We start from the raw sequence: 25,717 nt of genomic DNA, 5'->3' as shown, positions 1-25,717 counted from the left end.
AGTGGTGTTTTCTTCCACTTGATTCTCCTGCTTGGTGAGGGATATTCCCAGATTTGCTTTCCAAATGTCCTTACTGAATATCAGGTAGGAATAAAAGGGAAACAAATAACTATCGGGCAGTAAAACGCAAATAGCTGAGCCCCTGTGTCTCTCACCACTGAATTCTACAGGTGATCTGAGCTATTTCAGCTCTGGTCCTAGTAGATTGGCATGGCCTCCAGACACCATACTAGAATCTCTCATTTCTAAGTTCCTGGCCTGGTTCCGTGCAGAGGACGTCTTCTTACAAGCCACCGCCTACAAGGTCCCTTATCAAAAGCTTGCCAACTTTTTGAATAAGGCCAAGAGAGCTGAATCCCCCTGGGAAGTGTTCCTGGAGTTTCTCTGCCCCTTTTCTGTTTCCTTTGAGAGACACAATTCTTCTCTCTGGTGACTGATGCAGGGGATAATATCACATTTTAGGTGAGACCCCAAATCCACAGAGGCAGCCCTATCCTTGTAATGCCAATAATTAATTATTAAAATATTGGATCTCAGCTGTGCTATCAGAATGCCTGGATTTAATTCTTGGCTCTCACTGTCCATATAAACTTATTAATATCTCTCTGCACCTCAGTTTTCTCATCTGTAAAGTGGGGACAATAACAATCCATCTCACAGGGATTTTGTGAACAGTAAATGGGATAATACATGTAAAAAACATTGAACAATGCCTGCTCCTGACAAAGATTCTCTCCTTGACTAAATTGTAGCCAGGCTCCTCTGAGCCCTCTCATCTGCTGGGCTTCAACCTTGGTCTATAAAGATGTGAACAAAATGTTAACAAAGTTTCTAACAGCTCAAGTTTACATCTCCTGGATGACCTTAGCCCACCTCTAAAAGTGCCTGCCTGAGAAAACTCAAGGCTGCCCAAAGAATTTACTGTGTGTTCCAGCCAACACCTGAAGATGGCCCTGTCTGCCAGCCTTTGTGGAAGGGGAGGAGCCTAACTTGGATACACTGCAGTTAGCAAACCCAGATGGGTTTCATATGGGCCAACCCCCTTCCCGATTTTTGTAATTTTTCACTTCCCTGACTCTATTGAGACCCCACTAATCCTCCTCCCTATCCCCTCATCTTCCCTTTAAAATGCAAGTGCAAGTCAAAGTTGAGTTCAGTTCATGTGGATTCTTTGCCCTATTGCCCTCATGCATATATTACTGACTAAAATCTGTCCTGACCAACTTCAAATACTGTCCAGCTTTGTTTATTGTTGACGCTACACACTGGCACTCAGTAAATGTTATCCACTGTTATTATCATTTAGCACTATATAATATTCTCCTTTCTGACTGACTGTTACAAGCTCTAGGCCACTTTTGACCTTTAGCTCAAGTTTACGGTATGTATTTCTATACACTAACCTCACCCTTGAATTATCTTATTTTGCTTACCTATATTTTCTCCCTTTGACTGGACTTCTTCATATTTTTAAAATTTCTGTGACCCATGTATTTTTGCATACCACCTCAGGTTTTCCTGATGAAGGAAGCAATATATTCTAAAAATAAAGTTCAAATATTAAAAATTAAATATAGAAAGCAGGAAGATCAATTGCTCAAAGCTGGGTTTTTGTGGGTTTGAATATTTGCTTATGCTTTCTACAAATACATTATGGAGGTTGAGACCTAGAAAGAAAACTTAATATTTGTCACCTCCCCATCTCACCATACAGTTAGAACCAACTAATTAAGATGAGAAGTCATGGGGCACCTGGGTGGCTCAGTCCATTAAGTGTATACCTCTGGATTTTGGCTCAGGTCATGATCTCACTGTTGTGAGATGGAGCCCCATGTCTGGCTCCTGGATGGGTGTGCAGACTGCTTGGGATTCTCTCTCTCCCTCTGCCTCTGCCCTTCTCCCCCCACCCCCCACTTGTGCATGCTCTCTCTGTCTCTCAAAATAAATAAGTAAACATTAAAAAAAAAAGGATGAGAAGTCATGAGGTCTAAAAGCCAGAAACCATTTTCAGAGGCTATAGTTTCAGGAGCAATTTGTGTGTGTTTAGATTTGGTTCTGTCTGTGAAGTCACTAAGTCACACAGGGGAGTCACCACTTACCCTGTGCTTTACTTTTCCTACATAACGATGTGATTCAGAGATGGTCCCTTGCTGCTTTCCTTCTCCCCCGGAATTGACATTCTGCCTTTGCCAACTCCCTGGGGCTCACTGAGATAAAACTAAGCAAAAGCTTATGGATTTGGAGAAAGAAATCAAGAAAAAGGAAACCTACCTACTTAGCTGCACAACTTGAGAGACATAAAGGATGCCACAGAAACCAACCTCTAGTTTACTCTGAATAAAGAGAGTTAATACTCCTTGTCCAATGGAGCACCTACACAGCTAGTGTAGCTCACTCTTGTACCACGGAGATTTCTTCCCCAATTTCCTTCCCTACTACCCAGTCCTCTTTTCTGCATTATTTGAGTGTAAAAATATGCTGAGTTCAGCACTAGTTCAGCTGATACCCCAGCATTCCTCCCTTCCCACCCAATAGACTCCCTCTTTAGCCTTTATTCTAAAAAAAAAAAAAAAAAAAAAAAAAAAAAAAAAAAAAAAAAGCTGCAGACAATGCTTGTAACTATGCCAAAGGCAGTTCTTGTCCAAATGGAAAACTCCCACCTGCCCTCTTGTTTTGAACTCAATATTCACCCACATTTTGTTATATAGACAAGGGGTAAAACCATATAGGATCCCTGGGCCAAGGAGAAGAAAAGTTTAAGATGAAAAAGACTTGGGTTTTAGCTAAGGCATTCTGGGTGATGACTGGGTTAAACACAGTCATTATCACAACTATTATATCAGCTACTAGTACTTATTTACCATTTATAACTCACTTTCAAGCATACTGCCCCATTTGGCTAGGTATTCCTGTCTTCCATTTCATAGATATGGAAACTAAGCCACAGAGATGTCAGTTGACCTCCTGCCCTGTAAGTGGCAGAACCACACTTGATTTTGGGGACTATCAGCCCCCCAAACCTGTGTTCTTCCCACCACACCACTGTCACTGTACCACCTTATGTACACATTCAACCTTAACAGTCCTCCCCACCAAAGCAAAAAAGAATGCATTGACTGCAACAGGGGACTGAATAGAACTCTTTTGGGTCTAGTTAACTATGGATTTGCCAGTATTAGGAACAGAAAACCAGGAAAAAGAGCTCCTGTGACAGAAAAAGCATTGAAGGCATACTAATAGCAAGGCAAACTGCAGAGAACATGAAAGAAGCCACAAGTCCAGGAAGGAAGTCCTCTTGGTTGACATCTAAAAGGAGGGGTGGCTGAAATCATGAGAAAGAAGGAGCCCCAGAAGGGAGCGAGATGGGGAGAGGAGGAGAGATCAAACAAACAGCTTAGGCATAGCTAATGTTACACATCTGGAGGAAGATGGTAGCAAAGGGGGAGAAGATAAAATGTGGGGAAAACAGAATAAGACAAAGAAAGTACTTAGCATGTGTCAGGCAGTGAGAGCTGGGGAAGGCCCTTGGGCTTCCCCATGTTGAGTTTGACTTTGAAGAATCATTAGCTCCATGAAAAAGCAAGTGGTCCTAGCAAGATCCTATTAGCATGGAATCAGGTTCTTCTCCTAACTGAGCTTCATTATTACCTGGGAATGTAGTGTTCACCCCAATGCACCATGTTTGGTAAATTAGATTGGAGCCCATGCCTCTAAGTGAGGCTTCTTCTCTGCCTTAAGTCTAACTCCTACCCCAGCTGGCTGAAGATCTACAAGGCTACATGGGCACATGCAGAGAGGAAGAGAGAGAAAGCAATATGGGCAAGCCCACACCAGAGAGACAACCCTGACTCAGCTCGTTCCTTCCACTACCAGAGAGAAAGCCACATCAGTGTGTGACACATGATATTCACCACATACAGCAACCTTGACCACTAGGAAATGTTGTCTAATTGGTATCTTGAAACCTGGACCCCATCAGTTCAGTATAACTTTAATTTTCTTATGGAGGAAGAAGCTGGAGAGCAGGGCATAGTATATATCTTCTTGGTCCCCTCTTTAACCTCCCACAAGCTGCCAACAAATGTAAAATGGTGCTTCCTATGGCTTTGTGATTCATATTGCTGGACTTTCTATGGAGTTAACTCAATTATTATTACTATTATTATTTAATGTTTAGTTTTGAGAGAGACCACAAGTGGGAGAGGGGCAGAGAGAAAGGGCTGGAGGATCTGGAGTCGGCTCCATGCTGATGGCAGCGAGCCTGATGCAGGGCTGAAACTCACAAACCATGAGATCATGACCTAAGCTGAAGTCCAATGCTCAACCAACTGAGCCACCTAGGCATCCCTCTATAGGGTTAACTTTTAAGAAGTGGTTAAATATGGGCAAAAGACCTGAACAGATATTTCCCCAAAGAGGATATACAGGTAGTAAATAAACATACAAAAAGATGTTCACATCATTAGCCATCAGAGAATTGCATGTTAAAGCCACATGATATCACCACCCCACCAAAAAATAGTGACAACACCAAAGGCTGGAGAAGATGCCAAGAAACTAGACCACTAATACATTATGTATGGGAAAGTGAAACGGTGCAGCTATGCTGGAAAACATTTTGTGAGTTTCTTACAAATCTAAACATGCAATTATGTCTTGACTCAGGAATTGCATTCTTGGGCATTTGTATCAAGGTGATAAACATCCATGTTCACACAAAAACCTGTACAGGTATGTTTGTAGTAATGGTCCAAAAATAAAAACAGCCCAGATATCCTCTACCAGGTGAATGGTTAAACAGTAATACACCTACACCCTGGAATCCTAATTAGCAATAAAAAATGGTACAGACTGTTGATACACACAACAGCTTGGATGAATCTAAAACCTAAGGCCATAAATGACTGGCCTGTCTGCAAATACTGCACTTGTCATTTTCATCAGGAGGGACTTAGCCATATTAACTTCAGAGCTCCCCTCTAAGATATCTAGAAATTTCCCTAGAGTTGTGTCTGCCAATGCTAGGCAGGGCTGCCCAAATGGACCTAGAAATGTGGTCATGGTGTCTGAAAGCCTGAGACAGGAGAGGCAATCAAGAGATTAGACCAGAAAACAAAAAAGAAAGTCAAACCAGGATCAAGAAGTGGGAGCCTAGAGGCCAAAGATCCTTAAAAGGGACACATTCAGAAGTAGGAACTGGGAAGTCACAAGAATCAAAGCTGTGGGAACAGGAAGTAACATGGACTGGTGGCAGGGCAGAGTGGCTAGGAACAGGCAGTGTGTATTAGGAGCAAGGGCATCCATATGGGACCCCAGCTATAGTCAGCTGATGTCATTCCTGGTGGTTCCCATTCACATGTTTCTGCCTCAGGAAAATGCTAAATGTGTCCAGTGGTTTCCAAAATGCGGACAGATTTCTGTCATCTGTGCCTAAAATGAGTTTCCAACATGCCTTGGATTGAGTGGATAAGGTGGAATTAAGTGTCCAAGCAAAATACTTATGTCCATTCCATATACAGACAATAATTTTAAAGGGAGCATGCATGCCCCTTTCACATATTAATAAATAGAATATATACATTTAAATTGTTCTGGTATAACAGAGAAAAAAATTTGTCATTATAATTTAAAAGTTTTGGCAATATAGAAATATACATTGCAGAAAATAAAAAGTCTCCTGTAATTCCTTTCCTGTTCCACTGAAAATGCCAATATTAGCAGTTTGGAATATAAGCTTCTCAGATTTTTCCATGTATATGCTAACTGTGTATGTATGTATATGTACACTATTACATATACTTTTTTAAAAATTTTTTTAACGTTTATTTATTTTTGAGGCAGAGAGAGACAGAGCATGAACGGGGGAGGGGCAGAGAGAGAGGGAGACACAGAATCGGAAGCAGGCTCCAAGCCATCAGCCCAGAGCCCGACGCAGGGCTCAAACTCACGGAGTGCAAGATCGTGACCTGAGTCGAAGTCGGACGCTTAACCGACTGAGCCACCCAGGTGCCCCACTTTTTTTTTTAAAGAGAGAGAGAGAGCATGGGGCTTGACCTCACGACTGTGAGATCATAACCTGAGCCAAAGTCAAGAGTCGGATGCTTAACTGATTGAGCTACTCAGACACTTCAACATATACTTTTTTATTTTTAAAAGTGGGGTTTTAAAAAATGGGGTGTCTATAACTGTGCAAATGGTATTACTTAATATCTCTCATAATCAAGTTTTTTAAAAGGACTAAACGTGAATTAACTCTGTATAAGTCAAAAATGTCTGAAAGGACTTCTAGAGATCTCCTAGGTAATATCCCCTGATGTAAGGATTTGTGCTTCATGATCATGGCCTCCTCTTCACCACCTCCTCAATCAGCAATGGCCTCGGCTAGTGGCTTAATAGGTCTCCAATTCTTTGGGACTCTAGGTCTAATGACAACAACCACCCAGGAATCTCTCTCATCTGTTACCCTGCTGAGATCACTACTGGACACATCAAGATGGTGGCCTTGGTGCGCACTTAAAAAAAACTGTGCACACTCCAGTACAAACAACCATTTCTTTAGTTTCTTCTTTATGTTCCTTCTCCTTGTGGTAAACTACTTGAGGATTTCATTTAGGACATTCATTAAATTGCTTTTTCAACCAGCATTGCAATCCTTTGAGGGAGGTACCAGTATCAACCTTAAATGAGGCACAGAATATTTAGTAACTTGCCCAGGGTCAGCAACTGGTAAATGGCAGAAAAAGATGAAAGAGGGACAGGAAGAATAAGGAAGGGGCAGATTCAGCCCCCAGAACTGCATAGAATTCTCAGGGTAAACAGCAAAGGCCACTTGCAGTATTACAACACTATAGCTCACTAGGCATTCCTGTGTGTCTTCCACTTAATTTTCACAGCAACCCCTGGGATAGAAGATGCGGGATCAGAGAGAGGACATAAGTTGCAGTCGTCAGAGCTAGATTTGAACCCTCTAACTTTGGAACTCACTCTGTTAATTACTGCACCAAAGAAAATCATCATGGTGAGGACAGACTACACCAGCAGAGCTCCATGGGCTGTGGACTACTTACCTAGAGAGCAGCAGAAGCCAGAAAGATTCTAGAAGGGGTCAGGGAGAGGCAACAGTAAGGCTTGGGAAACTTCCTTAGGTGATTCCAGAATCTCCATTCAAAATTGCCACAGTCCCTGCCTGATGGGATGCTTTCCCTCTCTCAGGACCGGGGGCCTCAGCTAGCAGCTCAGGTCTGGAAACCCTCTCAAGCCACTAAGTTGGCCACCACACCATCATTTTTCATCACCCCAACTCCCACCCTGTGGGTCTATTCATTCCCTTTACAGGCATCTCCCTGACCTCATCCCTATCACCCTCCCCTCTACCACCTGCAGCCCTGAAAACACCTCAAGGTATAAGAAACTAAAGTGTCACCACCTCACTCACAGGCTAGAGAAGGCTAATCTAAGACAATAAAAAAAAAATGTAAGGCAGTGAGGAAATCGGATTTTTTTTTTCTTTTGACATGATTTTGTGAATTTGATCTCTGGATGTGATTTTCCACCGTTGAGCTTTACAGATTTTGTGAAGTCTAAAGCTTGAAGTCCTAACATTTTGATAGGAAGTATAAACAGAGGAGGAATCTCATGCCGGAACTGCCGCCAGGAAGCCAGAAGGCATTTCTGGACCAGTATCAATAGAGAGCCTTCCCTTCACACTGCTCTTGGCTAGGTTTTGTCTTCCTATGTGAGCTTCTATAACATACAAATACTGCAAGAGAGGACAAGAAAATCGATTACAGGAGGCTTTGAAGATGAGGGCCCTGAGTTGGTATTAGCTGAGCATGTCAACTTAAGGAAAAAAGGATCACTCACACATTTTCCAGACTCAGAAGCACAGGCAACAGAAACCAGGTGGAGTTTAAAGTAGATTACAGGGGGAATAGCCTAGCAAAATAGGATACTTCCTCTCCCCCCTCCCTCCACATTGGCCAAGGAATGGGTAGATAAATCTCAGGAAGACATCATATCAAGCACCCATTTCTAGTGTATTGGATCTGAGAGTGGGAAGGTGCTCCTCAGCTTGTGGTCTGAGGCAGGCTTCAGCAGGCACTGCAGGAGAAACCCTTCAGGGAGGGATGCGCCCTCCATGCTTTGGGTAACAGCCACTAGATTGGCACATTTAGAGAGTTTATAATAGATACAGCTCCCCTGATAACTGACAAGAACAGACTCCGTGGGCTGTGTCATTCCTGCTTGGGCAAAATATCCCCCAAGGTTGGTGGGGGAAGGGCGGAGCCGAGGCCAGCAGTGAACTTCCAAGGCAGAATTAGCTTTAAATAAGTGAGAAAACAAAGCTATTTCCCTCAGCCTGCTCCCAGGCTCCCCTGCTCCAACCACCACAATATGCAGCTCTATGGAAATTCAGAATGCTCTCTGAGATGTTTATAGTTTGTTTTGGTGACAGTGGTGGTGGTGGGTAGTTTTTTTGTTTGTTTGTTTGTTCTTGTTTTGTTTTTAATAGAAGTCATTCAGAGCAAATGACATCTCATTTCTGCTTTATGCCATTTTAGGTTCATGTGTTTTCACTAGTGAAAAATTGATTTGAAGATAAAATTGGGTTTGTTGGCTTAAATCTTCCATGGTTCTAACTTGCTTGTTACTGTATAGGACAATTTTACTTTTTAAAGACTTGCTTTGGGGTGTCTACATAGCTAGTATATAAACTATATAAAACTTGAAACATTCACAAAGTATTAGGAATCTCTGCTTCCAGCCACAAGAGAGTAACAGGGACTGGATTTATCATCCATCTTGAACAACACAAAACTGGATGAAAGATACAAAATACGGGTTTTCAGACATTAAGCAGTGGGCAGTCAAGAACTGTGCTCCCCAAGAGATAGAATGTAAAGGGTGTGAACCCTCTGATTGCCCTTATGTCCTGCCTGGAGAGAGTTTCCAGGCTGTACACGGGGATGGAGCCCCCAAACAGAACCCAGAGGGTCTCCCTGAGCCGAGGAGACACAGATCAAAGTAGCTAGAATCCACAGGGCTGTGTATTGGAGAGAAGAGAGCTATACCAAGGGATGGCTCCACATACCATCAAAGGGGTCCCCTCCAGTCTTCCAGTGAGCACTGAGCAAGGGACACATGTACAGAATCTACAGGGAAAGAACCGCCCAAGAGAAACAGGCAGAAAAAATCCCCAGAGCTTATGCAGGGCCAAGAATAACTTCCTGAGCAGGAAGAACTCCGAACACATGGAGCATTAAATAGAATCCTCAGAAGATTGTCTTACCTCAGTTGTGGGACCAGATTACATCTAAACTAAAAGACTATTAGCCTCCCACCTAACAAAGCTTGAAAGAAAGTCTTGAAAAGATCAAATTATTCCCCCCAAAACCTAGCTGTATCCCAGAATGAAATATTTAAAGGAATATAAATCCTCCCAAACCCAATAATATAACACAGAATTCTTGTCATGGCATAACAAGTTATCAGGTAGGTAAGTAAAGAAGCAGGAACATATGAACCATAATCAGGAGAAAACCTTAAAAAGCATTAAGAAGATCAAAAAATAACCATGACCTTACCAATAATAAATGATCTTAATGATTCAGGTTATTATTACCTTTTAGGCTTTTATTTGGTACATATTTTTTAAGTTACTGAAATCACATTAACTATGGCTGATCAAATATAGGTACAACTTAACTTGGTTGAGAACTTTTCTGCCTTCCTGCCTTCTTTTCTTTCTTTCCTTTTCTTTTCTTTCTTTTTTGGTGATAAGAACCAACACTCATTTGGGTTACCTCAAATAGGAAGTGTATTATAAGGAGAACACTAGGTAATAAGGAAAGAGGGTTCTCAGCTAAATTGGCCAAGGGAGAACAAAAGACAAGTAATTGGACCTTGTAGGAAGTGAAGGCATGAGAATTGCTCAGAACCAGAACAGCTTCCACATGTCGGCAAGAGCCTTAAATATTTCCTCCGATGCCCCACCTTAACAAGCCTCACTCCCCATGAACTCAGTATTCCTTCTCTTTGTACATCACCTTGTTGCTTCTGTTGTACACAATGGTTTCTGGCCTGGATCATTCAAACCCATGAACATCCACCTGACTTTAACCAAACTGAGAACACTTTACATTAAGGGATTGAGAACAGAGATGACAATGACATTCATTCTCTTGGTTGTGGTCCCAGGACAGGACCTGAGCACAGGTAGGACATTTTTCTCACTGCCTCCATTCAGGAAGCTATGGCTGAAAGCAGAGGCAATGTGGGTGAGCTTTCTTCAGTCAAAATTTGCCTGCACATCCAAGAAAAAGTCAAATGTTGGGGTATATATTTGAGCATCAGCTGCACAGAAAGGATACACAGATTACAGTCACTTCCTTCGTGACCACAGGGCTCAACTTCCAGCTCTTAGCCATCAAAACGGGGCTATCCCCATCAAGCAAGTTTACTCTGTTAGAAGCAGAGAATTGTTTTTCATTGGTCATTTCTCCATAAAACCCTGTAAAAGGAGTGAGAGTCTGTTTACTATTGGATTTGTTGCTCTATCTTATTTAGAGGTTGGAACAATATTATCTTTGAGCCCTTGTATTTATGTAAATGAAAACATCCTCAAAATTCTATCTTAAACATTGTCAGTGTTGTTTTTATTCAATTATGAAAAATTTCAAGCATAAAGTAAAGCTGGGAGAATGTTATAGTGAACATCCATCGAGATTTTACTCTACTTGCTCTATCATACATTCACATAATTGTCCTCTCTCCATCCATTAATCCCACCTATGTTTGGTGCATTTCAGAGTAAGTTGTAGATATCAGAATACATTCCCCTAAATAACTCAGCATGAATGTTCTTACCTAAATTTCAATGTTTGCTAACATTTTTTCCATGTCTACAAAATAAAATGTGAAAATCCTAAAAGTGCACCCCTGAGTTAAAAAAAAAAAACACATTGAACTGGGTAACCCAAATAATTATCAAAATCTATGACACCATCATCACCCCAGAAAATTTCCTTGTGCCCCTTCCCAGTCAATTTGTGTCCCAGTCCCCAGAGACAACAGCTGTTCTGATTTTTTACACCTAGATTTTCTTTGCCTTTCCAGAATTTCATGTAAATGGAATCACAGAACATATACTTCCTTCACCGAGCATCATGTTTTTGAGATTAATTCAGGGCACAGCAAACTTTTTCTTAATATATTTTTAAAAGTTTACTTATTTTGAGAGAGAAAGAGAGCGTGCGCACACACACACACACATACACAAAGCGGGGGGAGGGGAAGAGAGAAGGAGAGACAGAATCCCAAGTAGGCTCTGCACCTTCAGTGCAGAGCCTGATGCAGGGCTCAAACTCACGAACCTTGAGATCAGGACCTGAACTGAGATCAAGAGTCTAATGCTTAGACTGAGCCACCCAAGCGTCCCCTTAATATTTCTAAGTTGAAATATTTTAGCCTCTGGGGCCATACAATCTCCCAAAACTACTGAATTATGCTGATGTGGCCAGAAAACAGCCCAACACTAGATAAACAAATGGGGTTGGTTGTTCCAATAAAGCTTTGTTTACAAACACAGGTAGCCAGCCCATAGGCCATGGTTTGCCAACCCCATTAAATGTTGTGTGCTTCAGTAGTTTGTTTCTCCTCACTGCTGAGTAGGATGCCATGGTAGGAATGTTTATTTATCATTTGCCAGCTGATGATCACCAGGGATGCTTCTAGTTTCTAACTATCGTGAATAAAGCCTCTAAGAACACTCTTGTACAAGTCTTTTTGTAAAACTGTGTTTTCATTTCTCTTGAGTAATACTTAGAAGTGGAATTGCTGGGTCATGGGGTACGCTTATTTTTACTTTTATTCTAAATCTATAAAAAAAATAAACAATAAAAAACAGGTGCCAGGCATCAGTGTTACTTTTACTTCTCTTTACCTGGGAGAGATAATTATAACCACGTTCTGTGGAGTTGTCTTCTCTCCACTGAAACGTCTCTCCCTCTCCTGCCCTTTCCTTACTTTCACAGTGAGATCATCACAAACAAAACTTTAAAAAACATACTTTACACAGCTATCTCTACTACCTGGCTGCTTCTTTCTACTTCCTGGTTCAAACTGCCAAGAGGAAGACTCATTTCAGCTGATCATCACCTCATGCCTGGCCAGCTTTTCAAGGTGGCCTCATGCCAGTGGGTGTTGGCCTTCCAGGGAGTGACTGCATGCCTCATCTAACAGGCATCTAATAGGCAAAGTGGTTCATAGGGTAGAGATGGGGCTTCTATAAAGGAAACCTGGAGGGCTGTGTCTCTTGGCTGAGCAGTTTCCCACAGCAAGGATGGTAGATGTGGCTAGCATTTTAATTGACATATAACTATAATTCCCCTATTGTTGGATATTTAGGTTGTTTTCAACTTTTTGTCTCACATCTTAGGCTGCAAAAAACACTTTGAAACACAAATATTTGCATAAAATTGGCAATATTTCTTTCTAGACCCCCTAGAAGTCATATTACCAGGTATGAGTATCTGATATCAGTGTTTCTCCTACTTCAGCATGAACATTACGGGCAGAGCTTACTAAAACACACAGGGCTGGGACCCATCCTAGAGTTTCTGTTTCAGAAGGTCTAGGGTGGACATGAGAATTCGCATTTCTAACAAATTCCCAGGTGATGCTGACCTGGGAAGAGGAATTTTTCTTTCCTTCTAATGCTTCTACAGCCACTTTCTGCTACTTTAAAATATTTAACACAATTTGCATTGTGTTACAATTAAAATTGCACATATCCATTTCCTCCCTAGAATAAGAGTTCCATAAGGTCAGGTTTTGCATTGTTTATCTTCATAGGCACTAAAGTGCTAAGCACGAATAGTGTGTTTCCAAAAAAGAAAAAAAAAAAAAAGGTTGTTATGTCAATAATCTGCCACCTACCTAATTTCCTTGTTATTCTCTGCTTTGCAGTATTAATGCTGTCCCCAATTCCCCCAATTTTATTGGCAGACACTTAAAACTAGTTGCCACCTAACTTTTGATTATTGCTTCAATTTTTGATAAGCAATAGCTGCAATTTTTCACGCCTGGATTTTATACCTCCTCTTGTCATTAAGTACCCTTGATCCAAATTTTCCTTGGGGTGGGTGATAGTGGAAGGAGGTTGTGAGGGAAGATCGGATGGCTTGGCTTAGCTCAAACAGTGTCACAAATGCATAAACAGAGATCTTAAAATTAAATTTTTCCATTAGCATCCTTGAAATCAAAATCAAAATGAGATGTTTGTGAAAGACTTTGAAAGTAGTAAAGCCCTCTCTAAATTATAGAATTATTAATATGACACCTAGGTTATATAATAAACAGAGGAGAGGAAAACATTTTGGAAGTAACCTACCCAACTTTATCCCTGTCACAGTTCACACAGACAAAAATCAGACATACTTAAAACATTTAGACCACAATGCAGAAACTAAAAGATGGATAAACAGTACATTCAGACCAAAGTTAGGAGAGTCTCCATGAGTTTGTATTACAGGAACCACAGAAGTTTTTTTGACTCAGATTTGTGGTATTTCCATACCATACAGTAAAAGTGTAAAATGTTTTGAATGAACTGGCCCTAATTGCCTCAGAACATCTTAAAGTGAGAAACTTTGCCTCTGGTTTATTTCACCTGATCCCACAACCTCTCTCTTCATCCAAGGTATGATCTAAAATAGGACTCACAGCCCATTTCCAAGATTTTCAGGTGATATAAGGTCAATGCACCAAGGAAAGTACCTGTTTGCAATTACATATATGTAATTGCATGTAAGTATTTACTATAGGTACATACAATTACTATGTCATTGAATATACATACTTACTATCCTTTTTCTTTTTTCTTTTTTATTTAAAGTTAGTTAACATATAGTGTAATAATGATTTGAGGAATAGAATTTACTGATTCATCACTTACACATTACATCTAGGGTTACTATCCTTTTTCACGAAGTTTTCCCAGTCATCTCCTGGTAGGATGAAGCTTGTCCTTAATAGACTTCTCAAGAAAGGTTCATGAGTGTAGTATTCCCTGAGTTGTGGCAAGTTTAAAACTGGTTTTCTACAGATTTGACACTTGAAGGATACCTAGGCTGGATATAAAATTCTTGATTCATATTTTCTTTCCTTGAGTGTCTTAAAATTGCTGCTCCATGGTTGTCTTGCTTTCTACGTTGATATTGAGAGGTCTTATGTTGACTTAATCTTTTGCCTTTATTATTTTAAGCAATTAATTATGTTCATTAATTAACTTACTATTTACATGTTATTATTATTACCTTGCTTAGAGATTTTTCTTTTTTTTTTTTAATTTTTTATTAGTTTTCTTTATTTTTGAGAGGCAGAGAGAGACAGAGTGTGTGTGGGGCAGGGGGGCAGAGAGAGAGAGGGAGACACAGAATTAGAAGCAGGCTCCAGGCTCTGAGCTGTCAGCACAGAGCCTGATGCAGGGCCTGAACTCATGAACTGTGAGATCATGACCTGAGCCGAAGTTGAACACTCAACCGACTGAGCCACCCAGGTGCCCCAAGATTTTTCTCTTTGAAAAAGTCTAATAGTTTTGCTAGGATATGTCTTGGAGTTGATTGTTGTGGCTTAGTTTTCCCAAGTATTTGATGGACATCTTATTGAAAAAAAAATTTTTTTTGATGGACTTTTTAAATATGTAGAATCAGATCCTCTTTTATTTCTGGAAAGTTTTACGGACTATAGTTGTAAATGTTAGTTCTGTTCCATTGTTTTCTTTTTCTTCTTCAGGAACTCCAATTTTATATATGTCTGTTGGATCTTCTTTGCCTCTCTTCCATTTCAACAGCTTTCTGACAGTTTTTAAATTCCTTTTTAAATTTTATTTTCATTCTCTTAGCTTTCTTCAATACCTCTTATTAACTTTTAATTTGAATAGCTTCTTCTGGGCATCTTGTAATCTTGTCATCACTTCTGATATGGTTGTGCCTTTTTACTTCCATTTCTTTCCTGTGTACAATCAACTCTCATTTGATTTCTTTCTGTTTTTTGTTCCTGTGAGTCTGAATTTCCAATTCAGAGTTGTTTTTTCCCCTCCACATCACCAAGTAATTAATTTGATATGGGGTATTATCTATACTTTTCTTCTGGTTTTTGTTGTTTTTACAGGGGTAGATTTTCATCCATTGAAATGTTTCAATTCCCACTTTCTGTTTTCTTCTCATAGAAGCCTTGTATAGATGAAGACTATTTTTGTTTATTAATTTCATGGACAGGCTCTTGGCTAAGGTGTAGTGCAAGAGTGCCACTTACTCTCAGTGTAGCAAAGTGCGCTTTCAAACAGTAGCTCTCTTTTTAGTGTGTGTGGAGGGGAAATTGGGGAAAAGAAATGTAGATTCCTTGATTGTTTAGGATTCTCTTTTGCTTGCAGAACTCTAAATCTCCTCTTCTTTTATTTTTTTAATCACCTAGTCTCCAAAGGAGACTTTCAGAAGCATTGAAATTGATTCACTGCTTCATAAAAATCATCAGTATTCATACTTGATCTTTTGCTGCTTTCAACATTGCTGATCACTTCATCGTTATCTTAAACATTTCCCCCCCTGCTTTTCCTCTTACCTCTACAGCAGCTCCTTCTATCTCTCCTAGGAGTCTTGTTATTCTCTTCTGGCTATTAAATTTAGACTTCTTTAAAGCTTGGCCTTTTGCTATTCTCATTCCATGTGCCTTCTGGGTGCACACATTATGGTCCATGGCTTCCTTTAACATCTACATTTGCATGATTCCCAATTTTTATCTCTAGCCCAACCTGTTCCCTGAGCTCTGGACACTTATGTCTAACTGATGAGGTTCATACTCAAAGACACCTCAATCATGTCATATCTAAAACTGAGTTATTTTATTCCTCACTCCCAAATACCACCATTTCAGTTGTAGAAATTTTGAGATTATTCTTGACAACTTTCTCTCTCTCAACTCCCAAATCAGTCTTCCCATATATACCTTTCTCCCTTCAATGTGTTCGGCCCATACAACAGCCATAGGGAACTTTTAGAAGCTATAATGTGTGTTACTCCCCTACTTAAAAATTCTTCAGTGACTTCCCATAGCTCTTGAGACAAAGACCCAGACCGTTATTATGACCCACAATGCCTTGTAAGAACTGGCCCCTTATTCAATTTTGTGGCCTTGTTTTCCCTTGCTCTGAATTCTAGCCACATCAAGTCAAGTCCTGGAACAGTCCATGTTTTAATTCATTTGTCACTTCCTTGTGGAAGCTTTCTCTAATTTTCCTAAGTTAAATCCCCTCTTATATTCTGTCCTAGCCGCATGTATTTCTCTTTCACAACATTTACCTTCAGGTCTAATTCTATATTTATGGTAATGTCTCTCTTCTTTGCAAACTCAATGAGGGTAGGGGTCATGACTGTTTTGTTCACTTTTGTAATTCCAGCACCAAGCACAATCTCTGAAACAATAAATATTTGTTGAAATAATCATCCTAACCTCTATTTCCTTTAAAATTATAATAGTGCCTTATTGAGTATTATATTGAATGTTTCCTATGCGTCAGGTGCCTTTCTAAGCACTTGACATGTATCATCTCATTATTTCTCTTAATAGAGGAATAGGGAGGTAAAGTAATCTGCTCAAGATACACAGCATGTTACCAAAGCTAGTAAGTGACAGAGCTAAGATTTGAACCCAGAAAGTGTGGCTTCAGAATCCTAGCTCTCTGGGGTGCCTGGGTGGCTCAGTCGGTTGAGCGTCCGACTTCGGCTCAGGTCATGATCTCACGGCTTGAGTTCAAGCCCCATGTCAGGCTCTGTGCTGACAGCTCAGAGCCTGGAGCCTGCTTCTGATTCTGTGTCTCTCTCTCTGCCCCTAACCCACTCGCATCCTGTCTCTGTCTCTCTCAAAAATAAGTAAACATCAAAAAAAAAAAAAGAATCCTAGATCTCAAATATTATGATATTAATTAATAATGTTCATAGCTTTTCTGATTAAAGTAATTTTCTGAAAGTCTTTCAGATGGAAATAATCTCAGTGATAATTCTTTTTTCATAGATTGGATCAGTGTTATAAAAAGAGGTCATTTCAAGATGACTTTCTCAAGATCACACTCCAAGCTGGTAGCAGAATTTAGGCTCTGTAATATTTTCTGACTGCTTTTTTCTTCCTCCATTGTTATCAGCCTGGTGCCTCTTAGGACTGGGCTAAGTTTAACTGGCAAGATTCAGTTCTACTTCTTTTACAGATAAAAATTTTAGTGATACATCTGATATATAAAGATGTAGTACAGCATATGAGAATTCCTTTTTGTGATTGTGCAGAATGTGTAACTAGCTTTTGTAATTGTATGTATGTGGAGTGTGTGTGTGTGTGGGGGGGGGGTGTTGACTGAGATTTGCCAGAGTTAAAGAAAAGAAGTAGCAATCATCTATCTCTGACATTGGTCTTTGCTTGCCTGAAGGTGGGGGACTATGTCAGATGACTTATCCAAGTAACTTCTAGGTTCAGTTCTTTCGTATATTGAAAGCATTTGTTACCTAAAGGTATTCTTCGCAAAGTACTTTTCTTGAACAGAAAAAAAAAAAAAAACGGTATATTTTAACCCTGCGTTCATTCATACCTTTGGTTGTTTAATGGCCTGCTGCACAAAGGAAGGTCTGTGGATCATCGGCACCCACATCCTTGGAAGCTTGTTAGAAGCGCAGAATTTCTGGTCCTATCCCAGACCTGCTGAATGAGAAACTGCATTTTAATAAGATCCTCAGATGATTCACATGCACATTAAAGGTTGAGAAGCACTGCTCTGAGAGGGTCTGCCAAGAAAGAGACTGAAGAATAAGACTGAATGTCTTATACTGATGTGTCTTATTTTTATTTATTTTTAAATTTTTTAATGTTTTTATTTATTTTTGAGAGAGAGTGCACGCATGACTGGGGCAGGGGCAGAGAGACAGGGAGACACAGAATCCAAACCAGGCTCTAGGCTCTGAGCTGTCAGCACAGAGCCTGACATGGGCTCGAACTGTGAACTGCAAGATCATGATCTGAGCTGAAGTTGACGTTTAACCGAATGAGCCACCCAGGTGCCCCTGAATCACCTTGTTCTTAAAAGTACAGTATCCACTCCCAACTGAAAATTTAAAAATACACATAGGGTTCTATATACATTTTTTAAAGCCCAAACTTAACAATAGTTTTTTCCCATTATAACGTGCACTCTGGAGCTTGGCCTTTATCATAATCATCTCTGTATGCACATAGACACCTAGCAGAATAGTTTGAGTACTGTAGGGGCTGTTTTGTGAATTCTAACTGAAGTGTCTCAGTCTCCAGGGGAGTTCTAATGAAATTCTGGCAAGGAGACTGTCAGACAGAGAGGAGGGACATGTGACTCTCTGCAAATTTCAGGTGACTATATAGATAGAAGGCTTTCTTCTCATGAGTAGAACATAAAGAGAGCACCCTAGGTGCCAAGAGAAGCTGTATGAAGGACTAGATTCCTGTTCTAGATGAAGTTTCCCTTTAACTAGGGGTCTAGACCATCAAGGTAAACTTACCTAGTTTCATAAACATTAGAAAAAAGAAATACAAAAGAATAGTTGCTGCTAGCAGTGAATACCCAGGAACTGAGGGGAAAGAGGAGAGGCAAAATCAATGTAACTTTTATAACTAAGTCAGGGAGCACATAAGTTGTGACGCAGAAAACAGGAGTAAAGTAGGGAGTTGGACTTGCTCCAAATGAGAAAGGCAGGATCACCCAAGTCTTTGGATAATTAGCTGATCTATTTGATAAGATAGGAGAAGATAGAAGGTAGTTACATGAGAGTGGACAATAGTGAATTGATCAGGAAGTCAGCATTTTCAAGCACCACATACGTTGGTATACGATTGCAGGAAGATAATTTTGTCTCTTTGGTGTCAGAAACATTGAGACAGAAGTTTGCATCACTGCTGGTGTGGTCTAGGTCAAAACTAAACTCGGATTGTTGAGTGTGGCAGTGAATAGTAAGGAATGGTTGTGCCTTGTGATTTGGTGAGCTGCCTTTCCTGGAGATGTTCAGTCAGAGACAAAAAAGGAATCCTATAAAAGGGACTGCATTTGGACGAATGCAGGATAGACTAATGGTTTCCATGGTTTGTTTCAACTCCACCATTTCTTGCGTCTGTGACATCTCTATGAGGATTATATATTGAAAAAAACTATTAGTCTTGTTGAAGACATCATGTTAAAGACAGACAACATTTTACCCACGTTTAGTTATCTTATTAACTTGGGATCCCACAGATAGATTTGTAGTTATGTGTCTACTTACCTATCTACCTCAGAGGGCAGAGGTGGGACACCATACTGCAAAGTCCTCCCCTCCAGGTGAGTTTGTCAAACTCCTCATACACACCGTTTTAATAATACTGGCGGCCCTAAGAACTATTGTTTACATGTTTCTTTTCCTCAGGAGATTCTGAGCGGAGGGCAGAGTTCATGTTTTACTTCCAGAAACCACCACTCTTGGCATTTAGTTATTGAGAGTGACACAGGTAACCCTATTGAGAGCTTGCTCTGTGGCAGACGCTTTTAGAAGCGTTTACACGTAGGCAATCATTTAGTTCAGGAACTTGCTCATGCGAATAAACCCACACCCTTCCCTCCACCTGCTTTAGACCCGGAGACCTCTGACCTCACCCCCTGGGTGTCCGCAAGCCCGCACCTTCCGGAATACACTCTCCCCGGCCCGCCCCTCCCCCAGAAGGCCCGCGTCCCGCCCACTCGCCGCCACGTGGTTGAGGGCCGGTCGCGGCCCACTGACGTCACCAGCACGCGCCTCGGCCGCTGCAGTCCACCTGGTTTGCGAGTCTGGTGGTTGCAACTTGGCGAGCCTGCTGCTTGGTCGCCGCCACCTCTCAGGTCCGGAGGCTCGTGGCGTCACAGGCTCTCGACATGTCAATGCTGGCTGAGCGTGAGTGGAGGGAGCGAGGGTGAAGTTTCCAGGTGACGCGCCTGGCCAGACCAAGTGGTGCGGGGTGCGGGTCTCCGGCGCGCAGCGGGGCGGGGGATGCCAGGGGACTGGGTAACGCCGGTTCGGCTCTCCCTGCCTGCCGCAGAGATTTCCCAGCGCAGCCTTCCCCAGGTTAGCTACTGGTCGGTTAGTGAAAGAGACTGCCAGTGTCCACGTGGGACTTTGTCCTCAAGCTCAGATCTGGGCACGCGCGCGGTGGGCTCGAATGGGAGCCAGAACGCCGATCGTAGGAACCCTGACTTGGTCTTTCACTTCGCCGGCCCTCAGCTTCTTCTGGTTAAAAAGAGACGGCTGGGCCAGCAGAATCTCTTCAGGCAGTGAAATCCCGTTCTCGAAGGTTTATTGAACCCAGAAAAAGAAAAGCAAAGGGGTTAAAAGCGTCAAACGCAGGAAGTTAGCCTTTTTTAGGGGATGCAGGGCTAATGAGTGATTCTAAGACTGGCTTAGTTGGGCTTAGTTGGAAATGTTAACATTCTTGTGTGACAGGAGTGTTGGCTGTAACGCCGCGTCCTGCTTCAGTTTGCTTCTGACATCACCACTTTGTGAAGTTCATCAATTCCCTCCCTCTGGAGAGGCTATTTGACTTCTGAGCGGTATCTGTAGCTAAGGTTTCTCGCCACCAGATGGCAGTCGTGCTTTGGCCATGAAAAGATGGCCTATAACTTTTTGGAAGTGTATAGTGAGCAATGAACAGAAACCGCTTGAACAGACCTACAGCAACCACATAGGATTCTGTGAAATAAATGTTATCAGCATCCTCTTATCTAAGAAGGTGGAAGAATGGGAGCACAAAACACAAGGAGTAAACAGTTTTACAGGGAGTTCCAGTTTTACAGGGGATGAAATCGAGGTGCAGAGGAAAATAATTTGCCCCGAGTCACTGAGCCAGAAAGTGACAAATTTGATCTAGTTATCTCGTATCTTAACTTTTTTGTCACTAGGACCAGCAGTTTTCTATTGTTTTTAAATAGGGACTTACAGAAAAGAATATGTTCTAGACTGTGACTCTGTGGGCTGTTTCTTCGTTTGTAAAACTAGGGCTGCTAAGATCTTTTCTGGTTTTAATATTTTCTGATGTATGCTTAATACAGCATGCACATTGGCCCTGGCGCTGCTGTTCATTTATGTCTCTTTCCATGATCAGTTTCTGTGGGACTATTAAAAACTACTTTTATTATCTTCATTACTAGGTTGTCTTAAAAAAAAATCAATGAAGTGGTGAATGTGAAAATATTTCAAAGTATGAAATGCTTGCTGTAGATGCATGAAATAGTGTCTGTAGACATCAGTAATTCAAGTTGCATGATTACAAGGGAGTATTTTGAGTTCTTCTCTCCCCGCCATGACTCCAAATTTTCAAATCTTTTTTTTTAACGTTTTATTATTATTATTATTATTATTATTTTTTTTTTTTTTTGAGACAGAGAGAGAGACAGAGCATGAATGGGGTCAGAGAGAGGGAGACACAGAATCTGAAACAGGCTCCAGGCTCTGAGCTGTCAGCACAGAGCCCGACGCAGGGCTCGAACTCACGGACCGTGAGATCATGACCTGAGCCGAAGTCGGCTGCTTAACCGACTGAGCCACCCAGGCGCCCCTCTTTTGTTTTTTTAATGCTTATTTATTTTTGAGACAAGAGTTGTGAGCGGGGGAGGGCCAGAGAGAGAGGGAGACACAGAATCCCAGCAGGCTCAGGCTCTGAGCTGTCAGCACATACCCCAGTGCTCAAACCCAAGAACTGCGAGATCATGACCTGAGCTGAAGTGAGATGCTTAACTGATTGAGCCACCCAGGCACCCCAAATTTTCAAATCTTGGCATAATATTATATTTTGTGTTATCTTTTAAAATAACTTGCTAAGTATAGTTTGTGGCATCTTTTGTGATTAGATATTTAGGACTGATGTTCTCATTTTAGAAGTAAGAAAATAGAAGCAAAAAAAAAAAGCCCCATACTCATAATTTCACTGCCTAGCAATTCTATTTTCTGTTAGTTTATAAAATTGGGGTGATTCTTAATTCTGTAGGTACAGTTTTGGTTTTTCCCCCACTTAACATTAGTGAACATTTTCAATTCATTAAGCACATGCTATTTCCTCTGTTTTCCCTTGCCATATGCACTATATTTTGTTTTATTTTTGCTATAGGCACTTACCCTATTTTTAAAATCTAGTAGTTTTCTTTGTGTTTCTCAAATATATTTTTTATTTATTATTTCTCTAATTATCAAGTGTTATTTTATTGGGTCTCCTTTGTGTAAGACAAAAAATCTAGCTTACCGAAACTTCCCCCTATGTAAGACAAGAATTTAATTTATTGATCTCACTTCCTAGTCTTTATATCATTTGAAGTTTTAGACCTGGATTTTTATCAAGATATTACTCTTTTCTTAGATTCTTTCCTTTTGAAGACAATTTTTGACACTTCTAGTCATATTTATAGTCAAATCACACTATAGTTAATGGATTTTAGTGCTCATCGCATTAAGATTTTTATACTGCAGTTTAACTTTGACTATGTCAAAGTTGAATAAATTTTTAATAGGAATACATGGTACATGGATGGTATATTTTGAGCTCTTGAATATCTAAAAGTGTCCTTTGAAAAAGAAAAAAAAGACAAAACTTCTGTCCCTGGCTTTTGGGACTCAACACACCTTTCAGAGTAAGCTGAATCCTGGCATAAGTCATGTGGTATTAGGCATGGAGTAATTGAAAAGTGAATAGAATTGAGAGTCTAGAAATAAACCGTCATATTTATACTCAATTGATTTTCAAGAGTGCCAAGACAATTCAATGGGGAAGGAATAGTTTTTTCAAAGAACGGTGCTCAAGCAACTGGATGTTCACAAGCAAAAGAATGAAGTTGTACTCTTATTTAGCATGTATATAAAAATTAATTCAAAATTAATTATATTTAATCATATTTAAATATAATTATTTTGGGGTGATTAAAATATTCTTTAAGTAGGTAATGGTGATGGTACTACTCCATGAATATACTAAAAACCAATGAATACTACACTTTAAATGGGTGAATTTTATGGTTTGTGAATTATATCTCAACAAAAATACTTAAGGATTAAATAGTTGGAAAACATAGTTGGATATTTATATAATCTAGAGTCAAATAAGGCTTTCTAATGTGACCTAGGTAAAAAATATAGCAAAAAATGATTTATATACTTGATTATAAATTATTTTTATAATTTCTCTATTAAAAATGCTGTTAAGGGGCGCCTGGGTGGCTCAGTCGGTTGGGCGGCTGACTTTGGCTCAGGTCATGATCTCGCGGTCCGTGAGTTCGAGCCCTGCGTCGGGCTCTGTGCTGACAGCTCAGAGCCTGGAGCCTGTTTCAGATTCTGTGTCTCCCTCTCTCTGACCCTCCCCCATTCATGCTCTGTCTCTCTCTCTATCTCAAAAATAAATAAACGTTAAAAAAAATTAATTAAAAAAATGCTATTAAACTTTGCTTCAACAGAAAAAAAAAAGAAAAGGGTTATTTATTGGGGTTACCCCCAAAATGTCTTGATGGAACCATCTAACGTTAGAACTCCAAATAGGAGGAGTCTGGCTAGCGGATGGCTGAACACATCATCCTAAATAGTGATTCTGCAGATTCAGGGTACTCAACCCTGAGGCCAGTGCTCCAGACTCCCAGAAGGAAAGCCAAGTATTCAGTATAAACCATATTGTTTGTATTAACAATTAGGCGTAGTGAGCCACTCACCAATTTCGAGAATGCTTGGAACCCTCCTGAAAGCCAGGTTCCCAGCCAAGGTGCCAACCTTGTAAGCAAGCCTTTCGAAGGTTAGTAGTGAGGCCTGCTATGTTCTCTTCTGCACACAGGGTTAACAAAGTTGACATCTAAGCACAGAATGTGGAATAAGAATAACAAAGCACATGTAAAAGTTGATCCAATCTGAACAGACCAGTGACAGTCTTTTCCTTGCCAGGATTTCCCAAACCTGGAAATTCTACAGCACTAGAGCCCAAAAAGCCTTCCAGTGAAGTAGGGTTCGGATCAAATAAATTTGGGAAACATAGCATGCCTGCTTTGCCCTTAGAGGATCTACACATCTGCATATGAAATGTTCTGGGAAAGTCTCTAATATGGAACACTATTAAATTTTGTTTCACATAGTGTTGCTCTATTTTATTTTAATGGGAAGCTCCCCTGATTTAACATTCTCACTGGGGAAACCCTGCCCTACCCCTTTATTTGAGGATACCCGACGTTTCTGCAAGGAAGAGGAACTGACCTTGGTGATCTTTTGTATAAGTATTATTACAGTCTGCTGTGTATGTGTATGTAACATAAAGTGTTGGAGTTCTTATTGCATAAGGTGGGTTCATTCATTCTCAGAAATGTCTTTTTCATATAAGCCCCAGTTAGAATCCCTGGCAGGCACCGCTGTGGAGAGACATGAACGCTGACACATACCAGTAAGCAGCCTTACAAAGAGAACATGGCTAAGAAGGCTCATATCTGGTATGTTGTTCATTAGCAGAGGCAATGTTATTCCCTGTATTTACTAAGATAGGTAAAGTGGTAACTTAGTCATGGTTAACATTTTGGGGTCACCTTTTTCTTGCAAAACTGTAGATTTGAGCCCAACTTGTTTTGCTTTTTCTGCATGCTTGTAAAAAGTTTACTTTTGTTTGGATGTGTGTAGTTTTGGGTCCCTTTATTGATTTCACATGTTATACAGTAAGCCTCTCACTGGAGGTTGTATTATTTTTAAATTATGTTGTGAAGATGTGAGGGTGATCTGGCTGTGACATCTGTCACCGCATTGATTGCCAGGGTCGATTTGGCTGACCTGGCTGGTTAGGCGGGTGTCCCCTTCCCCACTGCTCTATGTGTGTCCCTCCCGAAGCTGCACAATAGGTTGAAGAGGGCGACCTTCCCCTTTAGAAAAGGGATAGAGGAGGACTGTTCTTCTGTCAAGGGTATACTAGTAGCTGTGCTCCCCTTCTAGAACCTTCAACCCAAGGTCTGTTTGTAGAACGTAGGGTAATCAAGCTTCCAAGACTCTAGACACGTCCAAATGAGGTGCAGCATGTGACACTCTGCCTTCCTTGAAGGAGGAGGGGACGCAGGGAGTTAAGAGACTGCCAAGCATAAGGCTGTTGTTGATAGTGAGATACTGTGCTTTGATTGCTGCAGTAGGTGAATAATAAGCACACTTAACCTCCAAATTTCTCAATTGGCCACAATTTACTTTAGGGCTTCGTGTTCTTGTTCTGTGAACTTTTTGAGGTTCTGTATCTCTGCAGCAATTTTCCACAAAACTATACTGATAAATTTGAGTTCCCAATGGTCAATTATCTGTATGCATTAAAAAATACTTAATACGAAGAGATTCAAAGCAGTTCCCTTAATTATGTTCTTTCCTTCCTTTCCTCTTGTCTCCTTTTTTCTTCCTTTCTTTTGAATTCACTGATACATTCATTCACATATTTCCTGAGTGCCTGCTGTGGGCATAGTGTTTTCTACTTCTTGCAATGAAGCATGGAAAAGAATAGCACACAAATGTAAGCTGTAAGGAGATGATGGTTTCATAGGAAATATAAGAGAAGGATATTAGTAGTCATAGTACAGAAGAATGTGTGTTCAATGCCAGAAAAGATGCAGATAGTTTATTTTGGAAGTTCAGAGAAGGGGTCATGTGTCTCTAGGGCATTT

General features: G+C 40.6%; 1 protein-coding gene and 1 long non-coding RNA gene across 7 annotated transcripts in view; one reads left to right on the top strand and one right to left on the bottom strand.

The window, feature by feature from the left end:
• Positions 1–19,722, bottom strand: part of LOC106975824 (uncharacterized) — a 44,602-nt gene extending 24,880 nt beyond the window's left edge. Inside the window, exons 1-2 of one of the 2 annotated variants that reach the window (XR_003423881.2) lie at positions 19,329–19,722; positions 17,636–17,745 (exon numbers count right to left, since the gene is read on the bottom strand). This is a non-coding gene — a long non-coding RNA (uncharacterized LOC106975824). The remainder of the gene's footprint in view (positions 1–17,635; positions 17,746–19,328) is intronic. The other variant, XR_001430370.3, reaches the window with a different exon arrangement.
• Positions 19,723–19,814: 92 nt separating this feature from the next.
• The window catches only part of PINX1 (PIN2 (TERF1) interacting telomerase inhibitor 1), an 88,553-nt gene continuing 82,650 nt past the window's right edge, over positions 19,815–25,717 (top strand). For 2 of the 5 annotated variants that reach the window (XM_015073170.3, XM_053216687.1), the window contains exon 1: positions 19,815–19,970. In XM_015073170.3, coding sequence (XP_014928656.1) covers positions 19,952–19,970 — 19 coding nt within the window. In that variant the 5' untranslated portion in view covers positions 19,815–19,951. The other 3 variants (XM_027069487.2, XM_015073171.3, XM_053216688.1) reach the window with 3 other exon arrangements.

This window comes from Acinonyx jubatus, chromosome B1 (genome assembly GCF_027475565.1).
Source record: "Acinonyx jubatus isolate Ajub_Pintada_27869175 chromosome B1, VMU_Ajub_asm_v1.0, whole genome shotgun sequence".
NCBI classification, from domain to species: Eukaryota; Metazoa; Chordata; class Mammalia; order Carnivora; family Felidae; genus Acinonyx; species Acinonyx jubatus.
Note: the sequence above shows the minus strand (reverse complement) of the source record. Positions and strands in the feature narration are given on the sequence as shown.